Source organism: Balaenoptera ricei, chromosome 6 (genome assembly GCF_028023285.1).
Source record: "Balaenoptera ricei isolate mBalRic1 chromosome 6, mBalRic1.hap2, whole genome shotgun sequence".
Classification (NCBI taxonomy): domain Eukaryota; kingdom Metazoa; phylum Chordata; class Mammalia; order Artiodactyla; family Balaenopteridae; genus Balaenoptera; species Balaenoptera ricei.
This window is the reverse complement of record NC_082644.1, coordinates 65,673,724-65,687,869: the sequence shown is the minus strand read 5'-3', so window position 1 is coordinate 65,687,869 and position 14,146 is coordinate 65,673,724. Positions and strand designations below refer to the sequence as shown.

Below are 14,146 nucleotides of genomic sequence, written 5' to 3'. Positions count from 1 at the left end.
GGGTAATGGAATTTTGAGACAAGCAGCCAGCAGTGCCTATTTCGTTTAATAAAAAAGAAGATTCTAAAATGAAAAAAATTTATTTTTAGTGCAACTCAATTTATAATATACAATACGTTTTTTGGAAAGCTTCTCTTGAATTCACATGGAATAGAGAAAACCAATTATAGATAATTCTTTGCAGATTCTTAGCTTCGACTTAATTTTAAGAAGAAAATAAAGATTAAGGTTTTACAAAAGAACAGCAAACATCATTCAGTCCTGTGACATGTATATATAGTCCCCTAGCTGTTTCTCTGCACCAAAGCCATCATCTGTAAATCTCAACTGCTTTGCTTTTCCCCTCTTTTATAGCATATTTCTCTGAAACTGTTTTAATGCTTTGCCTCTTTAATAGTTGTTGGAGATTTTGTCCTTTTCGTAATCGAGCTTGGTGGTAATTCCTGTCTCTCTCTCATACCCCTCCTCTATTGTATCCTTCAATTGTGGGACTCTCCCAAATCCAGCCACCCCCTTGCTTCCTCTTTGTTCAAGGCACGTTATCTCTTGTCTGGACTGTTGCAGAAATTCCTTCCTTCCTGTTTTGCCTGTGTCCACTCTAGTCACCCCTACTAGTCAGCTCTCCATACAGCAGTCATAGTGATCCATTTAAAAGACATGGTTTGTCTTGTCCCTACCACCTTCTTGCTCTTATTGCACATAGAGTAAAAGAAAAGGTCTTGATCATTGTCCTAGTTAGTCGGATCCTTGGCTGCTTCTCTATTCTTACTACCTTTTGCTCTTGAAATATCTGTGCTAACAGAGTTTAAATCATAGACATTTTTTTCACTGAGTTTATATTTAATTGGAGAGCTAGACAAATAAATATATAATTCCTATCTAGTGTGCTAAGTGCCACTAGTAGAGATGGCATAGGGTGTTCCTGGAATACCAAGGAAAGACCTGAAACAGACAGGAGGCTGGACTGGCAGGGTTTCTTGGAGTAGGTGATATCTGAATTGACTTGTGATGAACACATGGAAGATAGAAAGCAAAGAAGGTAGGGAAGGGAATAGCAAGCAGTACAGAGAACAGGTATGCAGTGCATACAGATATTTCTTGATAGTCTCTCACCGTAGTTTTTGGTTGTTGTTTTTAATCACACCAGGTTAAATTAACTACTTTACAAATTACTGGGTAGTTTAAGCTAAGGGTACCCAGGTTTATTATTTCTGTCACTGCCTGGTCTCTTGCATTTTGACTTCCAGGTTTTGAGACCTGGCAGAGCATTTAATAGAGGACTTGGCTAGGTGCAACATCCGAGCTACTATGTGATAAGTGAAATGATGCTTGTGTGTGTGCGTGTGTGCGTGTATGTGTAAGGAAGGGAGGAGGGTGAATAGAAATGGCTGTAGAAGAGAAGTGCATGTGATATTCTTCTTTCATATGCTGTCATTGTATGATGCAGGATTAGTGTAGGAAATAATTTTTATTCGACCTCACAGTTTTACATGTGGTTTTTTTTTTTAATATAAATTTATTTTTGGCTGCGTTGGGTCTTCGTTGCTGCACATGGGTTTTCTCTAATTGTGGCGAGCGGGGGCTACTCTTTGTTGCGGAGCGCGGGCTTCTCATTGCGGTGGCTTCTCTTGTTGCGGAGCACGGGCTCTAGGCGTGCGGGCTTCAGTAGTTGTGGCTTGTGGGCTCTAGAGCGCAGGCTTAGTAGTTGTGGCGCACAGGCTTAGTTGCTCCATGGCATGTGGGATCTTCCCGGACCAGGGCTTGAACCCGTGTCCCCTGCATTGGCAGGTGGACTGTTAACCACTGCGCCACCAGGGAAGTCCCTACCTTTGTTCTTGAGTTACATCCTCTGAGCTGGAATGTTTCCTCAGTAGCATATATTGGAATTAAATTCTTATTTTTAGAAAGATCTCAACTTGCTATTGCTTGGGTAATTATTGTTATTGCCCTGGCTTTTGACATTGGTCTGCAGTGGAATCTCTTTTTAAATCCCTTATTTTGTCAGTAAGTATATTATTTTGCCACCTTAACAATTACAAAGGCTGCATGGTGCTTTGGTGACCTTTCCCACTCAGGTCTTTAGTGGAAATTTAGAGGGAAAGTTTGATGATAGAAATTTAGTTGAGAATAGTTCAACAGTTCTCAGCAATAACACAGTGTAAGATTTATTAACAGTCTTTTGTTTTACTCCTCAGGAAACGTCTGCCTAAGCACATCTGTGGCAGAGAAAATCAAAACTGAGGCTGACCAAACCTGTGCCACAATTCTGCCTTCAATTCCCAGTGATGCTGACGATTCCATGTCTAGTGGCCATGTTTTGTCTAAGGAATCAGAGCCACCCAAGCTTCCATGGCCAAAGTCACCTGAGTCGTGCTCCTCTGTGGTGGAGAGTAACAGTGCTTTGACAGAGGGAGAAGAGAGTGATGTGGAGAGCCATGGGGTAGGCCTTGAACCTGGGGAAGTCCCAGAGGTCCCCAGTGGAGAGAGAAATGGCTTCAAAGTCCCCAGTGTATGTGGCAGTGTCAATTTTTACCATATTTATTGTGTTGTCAAGGCACTTTCCGAAAACAGAATGCTGTGCATCAAAATCTTGCTTTAGGGCAGAAATAACATCTCACATTATGGGTCTTAATCATATTTCCTTCAATGACCGGGAGGTAAGCCTTCTGTGAGGTCTGGCTCACATGGTAATAATTCAGAGAACATGGAACTTTTGGCCACATATTGGAGCTTAATTTTCTTACTTTAAAAATTTTTCTAACACTAAACTCTTTATTTTGAGATAATTGTAGATTTATATGCAGTGGTAAGAAATAGTATAACAAGGTCTTATGTATCCATTTTCCCCCGATAGTGTCTTCTTGGAAAACTATAGTAGAATATCACAATGATACTGACATTGATCCAGTCAAGATACAGAGTGGTTCTGTCACCTCCAATAGTAGCCAGGCTGGAAATAATTTCAGCTGCAAGGCTCTGGCCTCCTTCTGCCAACACTTAATACCCCTGGGTTGCAGGCTTCCCACAGCCTCTATTTTAAGATTAGGGCTCATCTGGTCATGCTTTTCCCTGACTCTTTCCTCATGGACTCTGAATCTAGGACCAGGCTGACCCTTCTGGTCCTGCTCACCGTGGGAACCAGGCCTTTGCCTCTTGGAAAACTCAAGATCCCTCTTGATTTCCAGCCTCCTCATTCTAACCCTTTGCATAGGGCCTCCCTGTTTCTCATATGTTCTTGTACAATGTTAATATCATATGCTTTCAGCGTAAACTTTCACTGTAACTTTAAGATTGTGAGTGTATCAGCCAAGCTACAATTGCGTGTAGTGATTGTCATAATTTGGTAACCTCTTTTGACCTGTACAACTTGATAAAGGAGTTCAAGTGGATGAGTAAGGGAAGCCTCAAATGTTTGAGCTGATAAATTGTGCTGCCACTGAACAGACCCACTTCTGGATTGCTCCTGCCCATTTCAACTCATCACAGCCTTTTGTAGCTTTAGTAGCAAGGGAGAGTAAATAAAGACATCAACTTGGAATACTCTGTTTATAAGTAGTTTTAAAATGTCCAATAAAATATAGATGATTTCCTAATTTCACCCAATAACTTTTATCATTTTTATGCATGATTGTCCTACTGAACTATAAAATATTTCTCAGAAATATCTGAGAAATAGAAAAATATGATCTAATTTATTTGAAAAGGTTGCTGAGAAACTTGAAAATAGTATTCACATACCAGTAAATAAAATTTACAAATTAATTTCACATAGCGATTGTAGCTGGATAGATATTGGGATTCTGGAATGGTGAATAAGTCAAATGCCTGTTTATATTTGGTCAGCTTCTTTAAACTAGAATGGAACTGAAAGTAACTTTTCTGTTTCCTTGCTTTCAATGGAGGCAATTCGATTCTCAGTGCTGTTAACCTTCATCTTTATCATTTCTCTGAACAAAGCCTGACTGCTTGGGAAAGCAAGTGCTGCTGTTGAGGGCTGAGGGACTTGGTTTGCTCTCATCAGAAACGGCTGTGTGGTATTCTTTTCTCATACCATGGTGTCAGACAGTCCTTCTAAGTAATACAGACCCATTTCATTTTCGTGTAGTGTGACCAGTGCTTCTTAGTATTAAGCATAATGCTATGTGTATGCTGGTAGCAGTCAGTTTTACTCAACCTTCTCAAGAAACATTGAGTTATTCTTTAAACAGTGTCTGTCTATCTGTCTATCTGTAACTGGACTCCATGCTTTTCCTGGAATAAATCAAATGTGTTCACACCTTACCTGCTATTCCTGCTGTCCAAAATACTCCTGCCCTAGACAGCTAAATGTACTTTTCCCTCATTGCACTCAAGGCTCCACTCAAATGTCTTCTTGTCAGAAAGGGCTTCTCTGATGACCCCATATAAAAGAGCCTTCTCCCCATCTCTTTCCATTCTTTGTCATGCTTTATTGTTTTTGTTGCATATTTGCTTAATAATACTTCATAAATATTTACTTTCTACTTGTTTATTGTCTGTGCTCCCCCCCCACCCCCCGCCCCCAATCTATATTGCACTCCTTGGAAGCAGGGACCTTCTGTAGCTCACTCTTAGAACAGTGTGGCATGTAGTAAGGGTTTAATAAATATTTGTTATTGTTGACTAAGTTATCATTCCTCACATTAATTTTTAGCTGTTATAAACTACAGGTAAGTCTCATCCTGTATTATACTTTGTGATCCCAGCTTTGATTAGAATGTTCTCACACATGTTCTCACAATTCTGTTTTGGTGTCAGATGTCAGCATAGTTTCTCTCCTTCCCAGCCCTGCTTCTTCAGCTTCCTGGGAAATTCCTGAGACTCCTTTCTTTTGCAGTCAACTGTTGATGCAAACCCACTAGTTTCGAACTCTTTCTCTAACCACACCCCTGCCTTTTATGGGGGGTTGCTGCATGGGCAAGAAAGCTTGTAAGTAGTTTCTGCCTGGAAGATGTCAGGATGCACATGACTTTTTCCTTTACCTTTGAAGGGAAAATGTAGTCTGGGCAGCTCAGGACAAAAGATTTTACATAAAATTTAAGTGGTTTCAAGATGACAGTAATGTGCCATATTAAACAACAGAAACAACTTTTGATTTCCTGTTTGATCCTCAGAGAAGTGGCGATTCATTTTTGAATGGAAGGAAGAGTACAGGCTCACCTTGGCAGTATTGCCTCCTGTGTGAGGATAGAAAGCAAAATAACCTGCCACATAGTCACACATGACCAAATGCCATGGTCCTATTTTGTTATGAATATATAATCCTAAATTTAAATTAGTTTTAAAGAACTTTTGAAAACTAGCTAACTGCTGAGTTTATTGTAGGTTTGAGAAGCGTACTCTGCACTACAGATAGTGTTTTTGTTTTTTTTTTAATATATTTATGTGTTTATTTCAGCTGCACCTGTCTTAGTTGCAGCATGCGGGATCTTCATTGCGGCATGAGGACTTCTTAGTTGCAGCATGCGGGATCCAGTTCCCCAACCAGGAATTGAACCTGGGCCCCCTGCTTTGGGAGTGCAGAGTCTTACCCACTGCACAACCAGGGAAGTCCCCAGATAGTGTTTTTGTTTTTGTTTTTTTATTTATTTTTTGGCTGTGTTGGGTCTTCATTGCTGCGTGCGGGCTTTCTCTAGTTGAGGCGAGTGAGGGCCACTCTTCGTTGCGGTGCATGGGCTTCTCACTGCTCTGGCTTCTCTTGCTGCGGAGCACAGGCTCTAGGCACATGGGCTTCAGTAGTTGAAGCATGTGGGCTTCAGTAGTTGAAGCATGCAGGCTCGGTAGTTGTGGCTCACGGGCTTAGTTGCTCCGTGGCATGTGGGATCTTCCCGGACCAGGGCTCGAACCTGTGTCTCCTGCATTGGCAGGCCGATTCTTACCCACTGTGCCACCAGGGAAGTCCCTCCAGATAGTATTTTAATATGAAGTGGAAGAATAGTTAATTGACTCCCCTGTCAGTAAAATTATTAATAGAATGGATTTCTATTTCTTTTGACTTGTAGGTTTAAATTCCTTTAACGAAGTGTTAATTCCTCAGCAGGTGAATAAGTATAAGAGTTCTTCATAATTAAATTGTTGTAAATCATCATAACCATAGTTTTTTGTTTTCAAACAAGTCTTTAATGGTGGCTGTTTCTCCCCCATTTGTGTTCTGTAACCAGAGAATAGAAGGAGAAACCAAAACTGCTAAAAGTTGGCGCCATCCACTTAGTAAGCCTCCAGCAAGATCCCCAATGACTCTGGTGAAGCAGCAGGCAACGAGTGATGAAGGTGAGCTTGTATTGTTTTCCAGTATTTATTCCGTATAGACTGTATAATACTCAGAATTTATTCTGTCAGTTTGTTGTAACAAACTTTTCTAAAAAATGGCCTGGTAGAGAAGAAATCTGACCAAGTGGCAAATATATATACCATAAGGAGATCATAAGTAATACATAATTTATTTGGAATTTATATTTTAGGGATACATACTTGATTCACATAATCTAGCCATGTTAAAGTCTTCCTTTTTTTTTTTGTAATTATACAGCTTTTTTTTTTTTTTTTAATTTTATTTATTTATTTATTTTTGGCTGTGTTGGGTCTTCGTTTCTGTGCGAGGGCTTTCTCTAGTTGCGGCAAGCGGGGGCCACTCACTATTGCGGCCTCTCTTGTTGTGGAGCACAGGCTCCAGACGCGCAGGCTCAGCAGTTGTGGCTCACGGGTCTAGTCGCTCCGCGGCATGTGGGATCCTCCCAGACCAGGGCTCGAACCCGCGTCCCCTGCATTAGCAGGCAGACTCTCAACCACTGCGCCACCAGGGAAGCCCCAAAGTCTTCCTTTTTTTATATGATGGGGTAAATTGGTCATTTCTGACATTTGCCTTAAGACCCTCCAGAAGAAGCTGACAATCATTTTTCTCAAGGTATCAAATTACGGAATTAACATGCTTTGTGTTTCTTTGCATTGCCTTTGTTTTTAACTTGAATCCTTTAAATTTATTAACACCATCTGAGTAAGAAACTACATGCAGTACTTCTATATCCTGTTACACCTGGTGTGTCATGAAACATCCTTTCTCATTAACTAGATTTTACTGATGTGGCTTGGTGTGAAGTAGTTTTATTTACAACCAGTTACTATTCCTAGATGTAACGTTTATCTGTTTGTCTTACCTAGTTGCCCCTTTTACCTCTCTTTTTCCAAAAATGTTTTTTTGTTGTCTTCAATCATACCACTGACCAGCTGTTTATTCCTTGCAGGTGTCTCATAGCATCATAAGGGTCTATTTTTTTTCCATCTCTAAAAGGATGAGTTCAAGCAGGTTTTCTGTAAAAAGCCCTTCTTTGAGATGTTCTCCTTTCCTGGTGGAAATTGTTAATCAAGTCCTATGTCTGTGAGGATTCTGTCAAGGGAATAATGTGAATCTTGGGTTCAGGCTTCCATTTAGTTTAAATCCAGTTTATCAGAGTACACATCTTTAGCAGATTTTTTTAAACTTTTATTCACTGTCTTCTTTTATGCCACATGTTTAGTTAGAAAAAAAGATCATCAGTGTAGGGATCAGGTAATGATGGTAGCAGTCTCTGTAATACCAATTCAAGGTAGAATTCTGCCTTGAGTAATAACAGTAATGAAACATATTTGCCTTTATTTCCGTATATCATCATGTTCAGTTTTTCTTTCTCCAACTTTATCATATGCAGCACAAACCGTTTTCCCCTTAGTGCCAAGGTGAAGGACTGTTCTGTATAAAGTAATTAATACTTAATTTACATTACTTATGGATTTTCATTACCCTTCCCCATCATAGCCTCTAACAGCACAGCTTCTTGGAAGGGAATGGGCTATCCTAACACATAAGGAAAACTGCCTTCTCCTGTGTCATTATCCTCCCAGGAAGTTTATTTCCATGTGAATCATCATAAATTGGCCCAGAGTTTCTCCATGGAGAGCAGTTCTGATTTCGATCAGTATAGCTTGCAAAATTTCTAAATGGATTGGTTTAACGAAGACATCTCAAAAGTCTGAGGTTAAATATCTTGCTGAAACACTGGTGATTGTAGCTTTTGCAGCAGTCTCACCCTCTATTTTAATATATTAAGGACTGCTGGGGTCCTCTGGGGATTTTTGAGAATTGAGAGGAAAAATCAGAGAATTACAGTGATGGCTAAAGATTTTTACAAGCTTCCAAACAGAGAGTGGATAATATTCCATGTCCTGGAGCAAATTACTTATTTATTGGGCATTGAATGTTTTTACCTCAGCCTTCTCCCTCTGTGTCTTGTACGTCTAAAAGTGAATGAAAATCATCATTATTATGATTATAATTATGTCATTATTAGACGTCATTATTAGAAAGTGACGAAGAGTGGGATTAGTGCTCATTGGGAGCACACAACTCCAAATCTAGCGTCTTTTGGGAATTTCCTAGCATAACTACTGGGCTCCTTTTGCACTCCTCTTACTGAAGTAAGTGTGTATGCCAGACAGGAGCATGACTAGATTGGAGCATCTGAGAAATTGCATCTCTAAACAGCAGTGTCCCTTATTGGTGAATGAGCATTTCTCTATTCAAGCTAGCATTTGACTCCCTAACAGAAAAGCAGCAGAGGGGAAAGATATTGATCCAGCACCTCTGGGAGCTCATGTGCAGCTGGGAGATAAGAGTCACCTCTAAGCTGCTCTTCTCAAAGGACAGTGCAGTGGCTCTTTGATACTCAAATGGCCTGAAACTGTAGAGATCATTCTAATTGGTGGCAGATCCAGTAATTACAGGATCAGCAAGGATTTCCTGACTCTTAGCCTGTTCTTTCCTGGAAGAAGATTTTCCATACTTAGCAGAAAAACACGAGGGTCTGCAGTGGTGGAGCAGAGTGGGGAGATACCTAAGAAATGAATTGATGTTTCAGAGTATATAGCATTTTTACATAAAAACTAATATCTAATTCATTCTTTTTAGGAGGATGAAAAACTGTCTCAAATGTATACTACATATTTATTATTATTATTATAAATTTATTTATTTATTTATTTTTGGCTGTGTTGGGTCTTCATTGCTGCACGCGGGTTTTCTCTAGTTGCGGCGAGCGGGGGCTTCTCATTGCAGTGGCTTCTCTTGTTGTGGAGCACAGGCTCTAGGAACACAGGCGTCAGTAGTTGTGGCATGTGGGCTCAGTAGTTGTGGCACACGGGCTCAGTTGCTTCACGGCATGTAGGATCTTCCCAGACCAGGGCTCGAACCTGTGTCCCCTGAATTGGCAGGTGGATTCTTAACCACTGCACCAACAGGGAAGTCCCTGCATATTCATTATTTGTAGTTTAAAAGAAATTACTAATCTGTCTCTGTTTTTCTTTTAACTGAAGTGTTTTTCAGTTCTCTTTTCCCTTAAGTCAGGCAGCTGCACAAGGTGATCCTGAAGCATGGATTAATATTCTATATATTTTTCTGTTTTTTAAGTTAATTATACAATGTTGAATTGAAACAGACTTGAAAGAGAAGTGCTTGGGTGGGTCGTTTTAGTTTTGAAACAAAAAACTACAGGGTATGTATCCATTCTGGGTACGTATCCATTCTCCTCTTGTGATGTGTCACTATAACAGCATGTTCCTGTTCTCCGATTTCAGAGCTTTGTGGTTGAGTGTCTACAGGGACTGGGGTGTGTATGCAGCACGGGTGAGCCAGGGAGGCTCTGAGAATAACACCTTGCCTGGCCTCAGAAGGCCCTGAGTGTGAGAGGATGGACCCTGGCCTGGCGGAAAGCCCAGAAATCTGCCATAGTAATTCTTTTTCTTTGGTTGCCGAAGATGTCTGCCCAAAGGCTCTCACATGTTTCCCTTAATGTTACAGATTCGATTGAGGATAAGTGACTTTAAGGCTGTTCATGATCTAGTACCAACTTCTCTCTGCAGCTTCATTTCCCTCAGCTACCCAACGTGAATCCTCCTTTCCATCCATTCAGACAACTGTTTGTTTTTTCTTCTGAGTATGTCTGCTGCTTTATGCTTTCGTGCTTTACCTGTGATGCACCTTTCCATCTTAGAACCATTCTCACCTACTTCTCACCACTTACCCCTCCTTTCTCTTCCTTCTCCTCTACTGTCCTATTCCATCTATACTTAGCTCTAGCATATCGCTTGTCATCTTACATTGTGCTTCATTATTTTTCTCTATGTCTGTCTCCTCACTCTCACTCCTTTTGTGTCCCCACTCCAAGTCCAAGGTCAGTCTGTGGCTTAACTCACCTGTGGATCCAAAAGCAGGAAGTCCTTGGTGATTAGTAACCTTGAAATCAGCCATTAAAAAAGATAATGAAATACTTTGATATAACGTATGCTGTCGTGTTAAAAGGAAAACCAAAATTCTTGTCCAGGAAATATTCTCTCTCTATATACGTGCATAGAAGAACATACAGCTTTAATTAGCTGTAGATAAAATATGTCACCTAACTCAGTTTTGTATCCTGAATGTGTGGGAATCCTCTTTCTACTGTGCCAAATCCTAGAACCTACTCAAAGTTAATATGAAGCTGACGTGTTGCAGATGTGGCCAGTGCTTTGGAGACCTGAGGGCCCCCAGAGTAACGATTGGGATAGTTGCTTAGCTAGCACCTTGGTGTGTATGTAGGGATGTGTGTGTGTGTGTGTGTGTGTGTGTGTGCACGCGCACGCACGCATGTGCGTGCGTATGTGTATTTCCTTCCCAGTTTGAAGGCATTCTTATTCAAAAATTTTTCACTCATGTATGCTTTTTCTGACTAGTTTTCATTGGCAGCAGTTTGTGCTGACACAAACTCAGGACTTTTCCTGAACTGACATTAGGCTAATAGACATTGTACATTGACATCCATATTCTGAACATGCATTTTATCTATCCCCCTGCCTTGCCCTTTATGGTTCATTGTTTGGTCTTTGAACTTCTCCTGCACACATATGTACGTTTTTTAAAATTGAAGTATAGTTGATTTACAGTGTTTCAGGTGTCATGTATGTGTTTGTTTCCCACCTAAAATTTTATTTTTACTACATTTGTTTCCAGTATAAATTTTCCAACTTTTCCTACTATTGACTTACAGTGTCTTCACTGCTGTTGTACTTACTGTGTACATAACCCCCTTGGTGAAGTGATAAGGTTAATGTTGTTTCTAAAGCAACTGTAAGGGAGAATCCCTACAAACACACAGGAGACCTCATGAACGTGGCAGTGGCTGATGCAGTGATACTCTACTCATTGATTCCTGTGTTTGTTGGTGTTAATTTGAGTTGACATACTAATGCTGTCTGTGGAGTTTTGCTGGAGACTTAGAAAGTTAAGTTGAAAGTTTGTAAGAAAATATACAAGATTGTTATCAGGTGATTTTAGTTCTCTTTTCTTTGCTGATGACTTTTCAAACTTTTTGTAATAAATACATTTCTCTTATATTTGGGAAAAAAATATTTTAAAGAGACAGAGAGTATGGATGTGATGTACTGGATTACCAGATAATCCTCCAGTTACAAAAGAATCAGAAAAATAATTGATAAATAAAACAATCAACCTTTATACATGCATGGAGAGGCAAAAGTAACATAAAGTGTCGTATTTCTCCATGTCTGTGATCACGGTCAGCCAGCTCCAGTGCTCCATTAGCTGCATGACCCTCCATGCTTTGGCTCTGTGCTTACCAAGTGAAGATTATAGCAGCATCCGCCACATGGAGCTCTTAGGAGGGTTAAAAGACTATGTGTAAGGCACTCAGAACAGTGTCTGGCACATAATGAATGTTTGTTGTCTTTGTTGTGACATGATGCGGAGGAGCAGGAGGAGGGTGATAGCTGAGCTTTCGAGAAATGAGGGAAATCCAGAGGGGATTCAGAGCGAAATGACATTCAGGTGGGTAGGAGAGAGTGAATGCCATGCCGTTTGGAGGAAATATGCCGGGACTGGAGTGGAGGCTGGGAAATCAGAGCTAAGACCTCATAGGATCCCCCAGACTCATAAAGCAGGACTCCTGAAAGCCTAAGCCCTTAGTTAAGGGTGTGCTAGGGAAAAACTAAAGACCAAAATGGACCATAGGCCCAGGCAGAGGACAAGAGGTCCTGCTGCTGGGTCTCGGCTTGGGTGGGGAAAGAGGATAGGATAAGAGAAAGTCACCCTGACAGTTCTTAACCATAGGGCTGCCGTCACATTTATGCCTCTTATTCCAATCAGAAATTTAAAGTAAAAGTGCCTCCAGGGCATCTAGCAGAAGCAATTGCAAAATCTTTTGAACCCACCTGAATAGGAGTTTAGTTGACTAAAAGACAGTAGATGCTGACTGAAGTCCTGGCTTTGTCCCTTAGAAGTTTTTCGACTTCTGGCAAGTCTTCTCTCTGGCCTCAGTTTCCTTTTGTGTAAAATGTGAGCCTTGGTTTTGAGTAATTAGGGCTCCTAACCTACATGTCCATGAATGGATATTTGACATTTCAAATACCCTGAAATAATGTGGTGATATGTTGAGCTCATCACCCTGGGACCAAATTTTTATTTGTAACTCTTCAACTATAATTTTATATGGAAAGATTGAAAGATGCCAATACCCATCTGTACTGTGTTTACCCAAGTGCAGAGGTGACGCCACCTACACGTTTGAATATTGACAAGATTCAGATTAAAGCGCTGGTTATGGCTCTGATTTTCTTTAATCTGAACTGTCTGGATAACTCTTTCTAAATCATCAGTTCAGCAAGTGCAGTACTGTAATGAGCTGTTACGGATCTCTTTGAAATTAAAGACAGCTTAGATCCTGATCCTATCTCTGTAATGTCTGCATGCCTTGAGGGTTACATTAAAAGTGTATTTCAGGCAGTGTTACAGCAATTTATTTTTTGGACAGTCTGTCTATATTAATATTATAATTCATTTAGCAATAGATTAAATATTTAAATATAGAGATGGAAGAGGTGGAAATTGCTACATTAATTAGAGATTATTCTTGGAGTTTGGCCATTATGTAACCTATTTAAGCTACATTTTCAGTTATTTTGAAGAATAAAATGTGTACATTTAAGTACATTTAAGCAAGGAAAATCTCAGGAACTCACATCTGACAAAATCTGATTAATTCCTCAATGTTTTTCTCTGTTTCACACTCATTTTGTGAAAACATTCATGTTTATAATGCAATTGAATGATAAATTGGTCCTAAATATGTTTTCCCAAGACTGATTTCACTTTATTAGAGATTTTTGTTTTCTTCTGGGATTTCCTGATATTTCCTGGGTATTTTCTGAACTTTACCCTGTGTCATTTGGTAACTGTTAGTTCTGTTGGTGCAAAAGCTGGCTTTTGGGCACTTTGTAATCATCCCTCAAATAAAAGGACATTACTTTGAATTGGCTGTTTCACTTTATCTTTGGCAGACAGATGTTTTGGAGAATTATGCCCTCCTGCCCCTGGCATGCTGTAACTCCCTCCTTTCTAAGAGCATTGGTATAGGTTTGCTAATCTTCATTTTGTAAAAAAATTTTTATTTCAAAGATTTAAGTGGATATATTGACCAAATATAATAGTGATGTCTTTTATTGATTCAAACTTTAAAAATGTTATTCTAAGTATTAGATTAAATTAAAAATTTGTTTTAATACCAAAAACATTTTTGCCCGATGGTAATGGGCACCTGTGTTTTTGGTTAGCAACCTGAGACCTGCCTTCTAGTCTCTCCTTGGCTGTTAATGGCTGTATGGCCTTGGAAAACTAAGTCATGTAACCTTCTAAGGCTTATCATATGTTTACTCATATGTATGATGAAATTGTTGGATTAGTGATCCCAAAGTTTCATTCAAACTCTAAAAGTCTTTAATTCTATCACAATATAATAGGAAGAAACTATCACAACATTTAAAATCAACTATACTGCCCCCCTCCAAAAAAAAATAAAATAAAATGTAAGGTCCCCAATCCTAATATACATATGTAATAGGAGAGGATACTGTGTAGTCCTCTTGCTTCATGCTAGCCTTTCTTGGAAAAGCAAAATAGTGAAGTATAAGAACATTCCTCATCAACAGTGTTTCCCCTCTGTAAAAAGTCCTTTTCTCTGCCAGTTTTGAAAAACAAATGCTGTTTTATGATCGTTGCGTGTCATGCTCCAAATGTTATTAATTTTTACATAACGATCTCTTCTTTGTT

General features: G+C 39.7%; 1 protein-coding gene across 10 annotated transcripts in view; it reads left to right on the top strand.

Annotated features, from left to right (window-relative positions):
• The window catches only part of KDM4C (lysine demethylase 4C), a 423,829-nt gene that overhangs the window by 224,094 nt on the left and 185,589 nt on the right, over window positions 1–14,146 (top strand). For 8 of the 10 annotated variants that reach the window (XR_009503661.1, XM_059924758.1, XM_059924755.1 and 5 more), the window contains 2 exons: window positions 2,196–2,509; window positions 6,180–6,288. Coding sequence is in view for 9 of the 10 variants with exons in the window: in XM_059924758.1 (XP_059780741.1) it covers window positions 2,196–2,509; window positions 6,180–6,288 (423 nt within the window). In the remaining variant the exon portion in view is untranslated. Of the gene's footprint in view, window positions 1–2,195; window positions 2,510–5,416; window positions 5,469–6,179; window positions 6,289–14,146 lie in introns of those variants that run through there. The other 2 variants (XM_059924756.1, XM_059924764.1) reach the window with 2 other exon arrangements.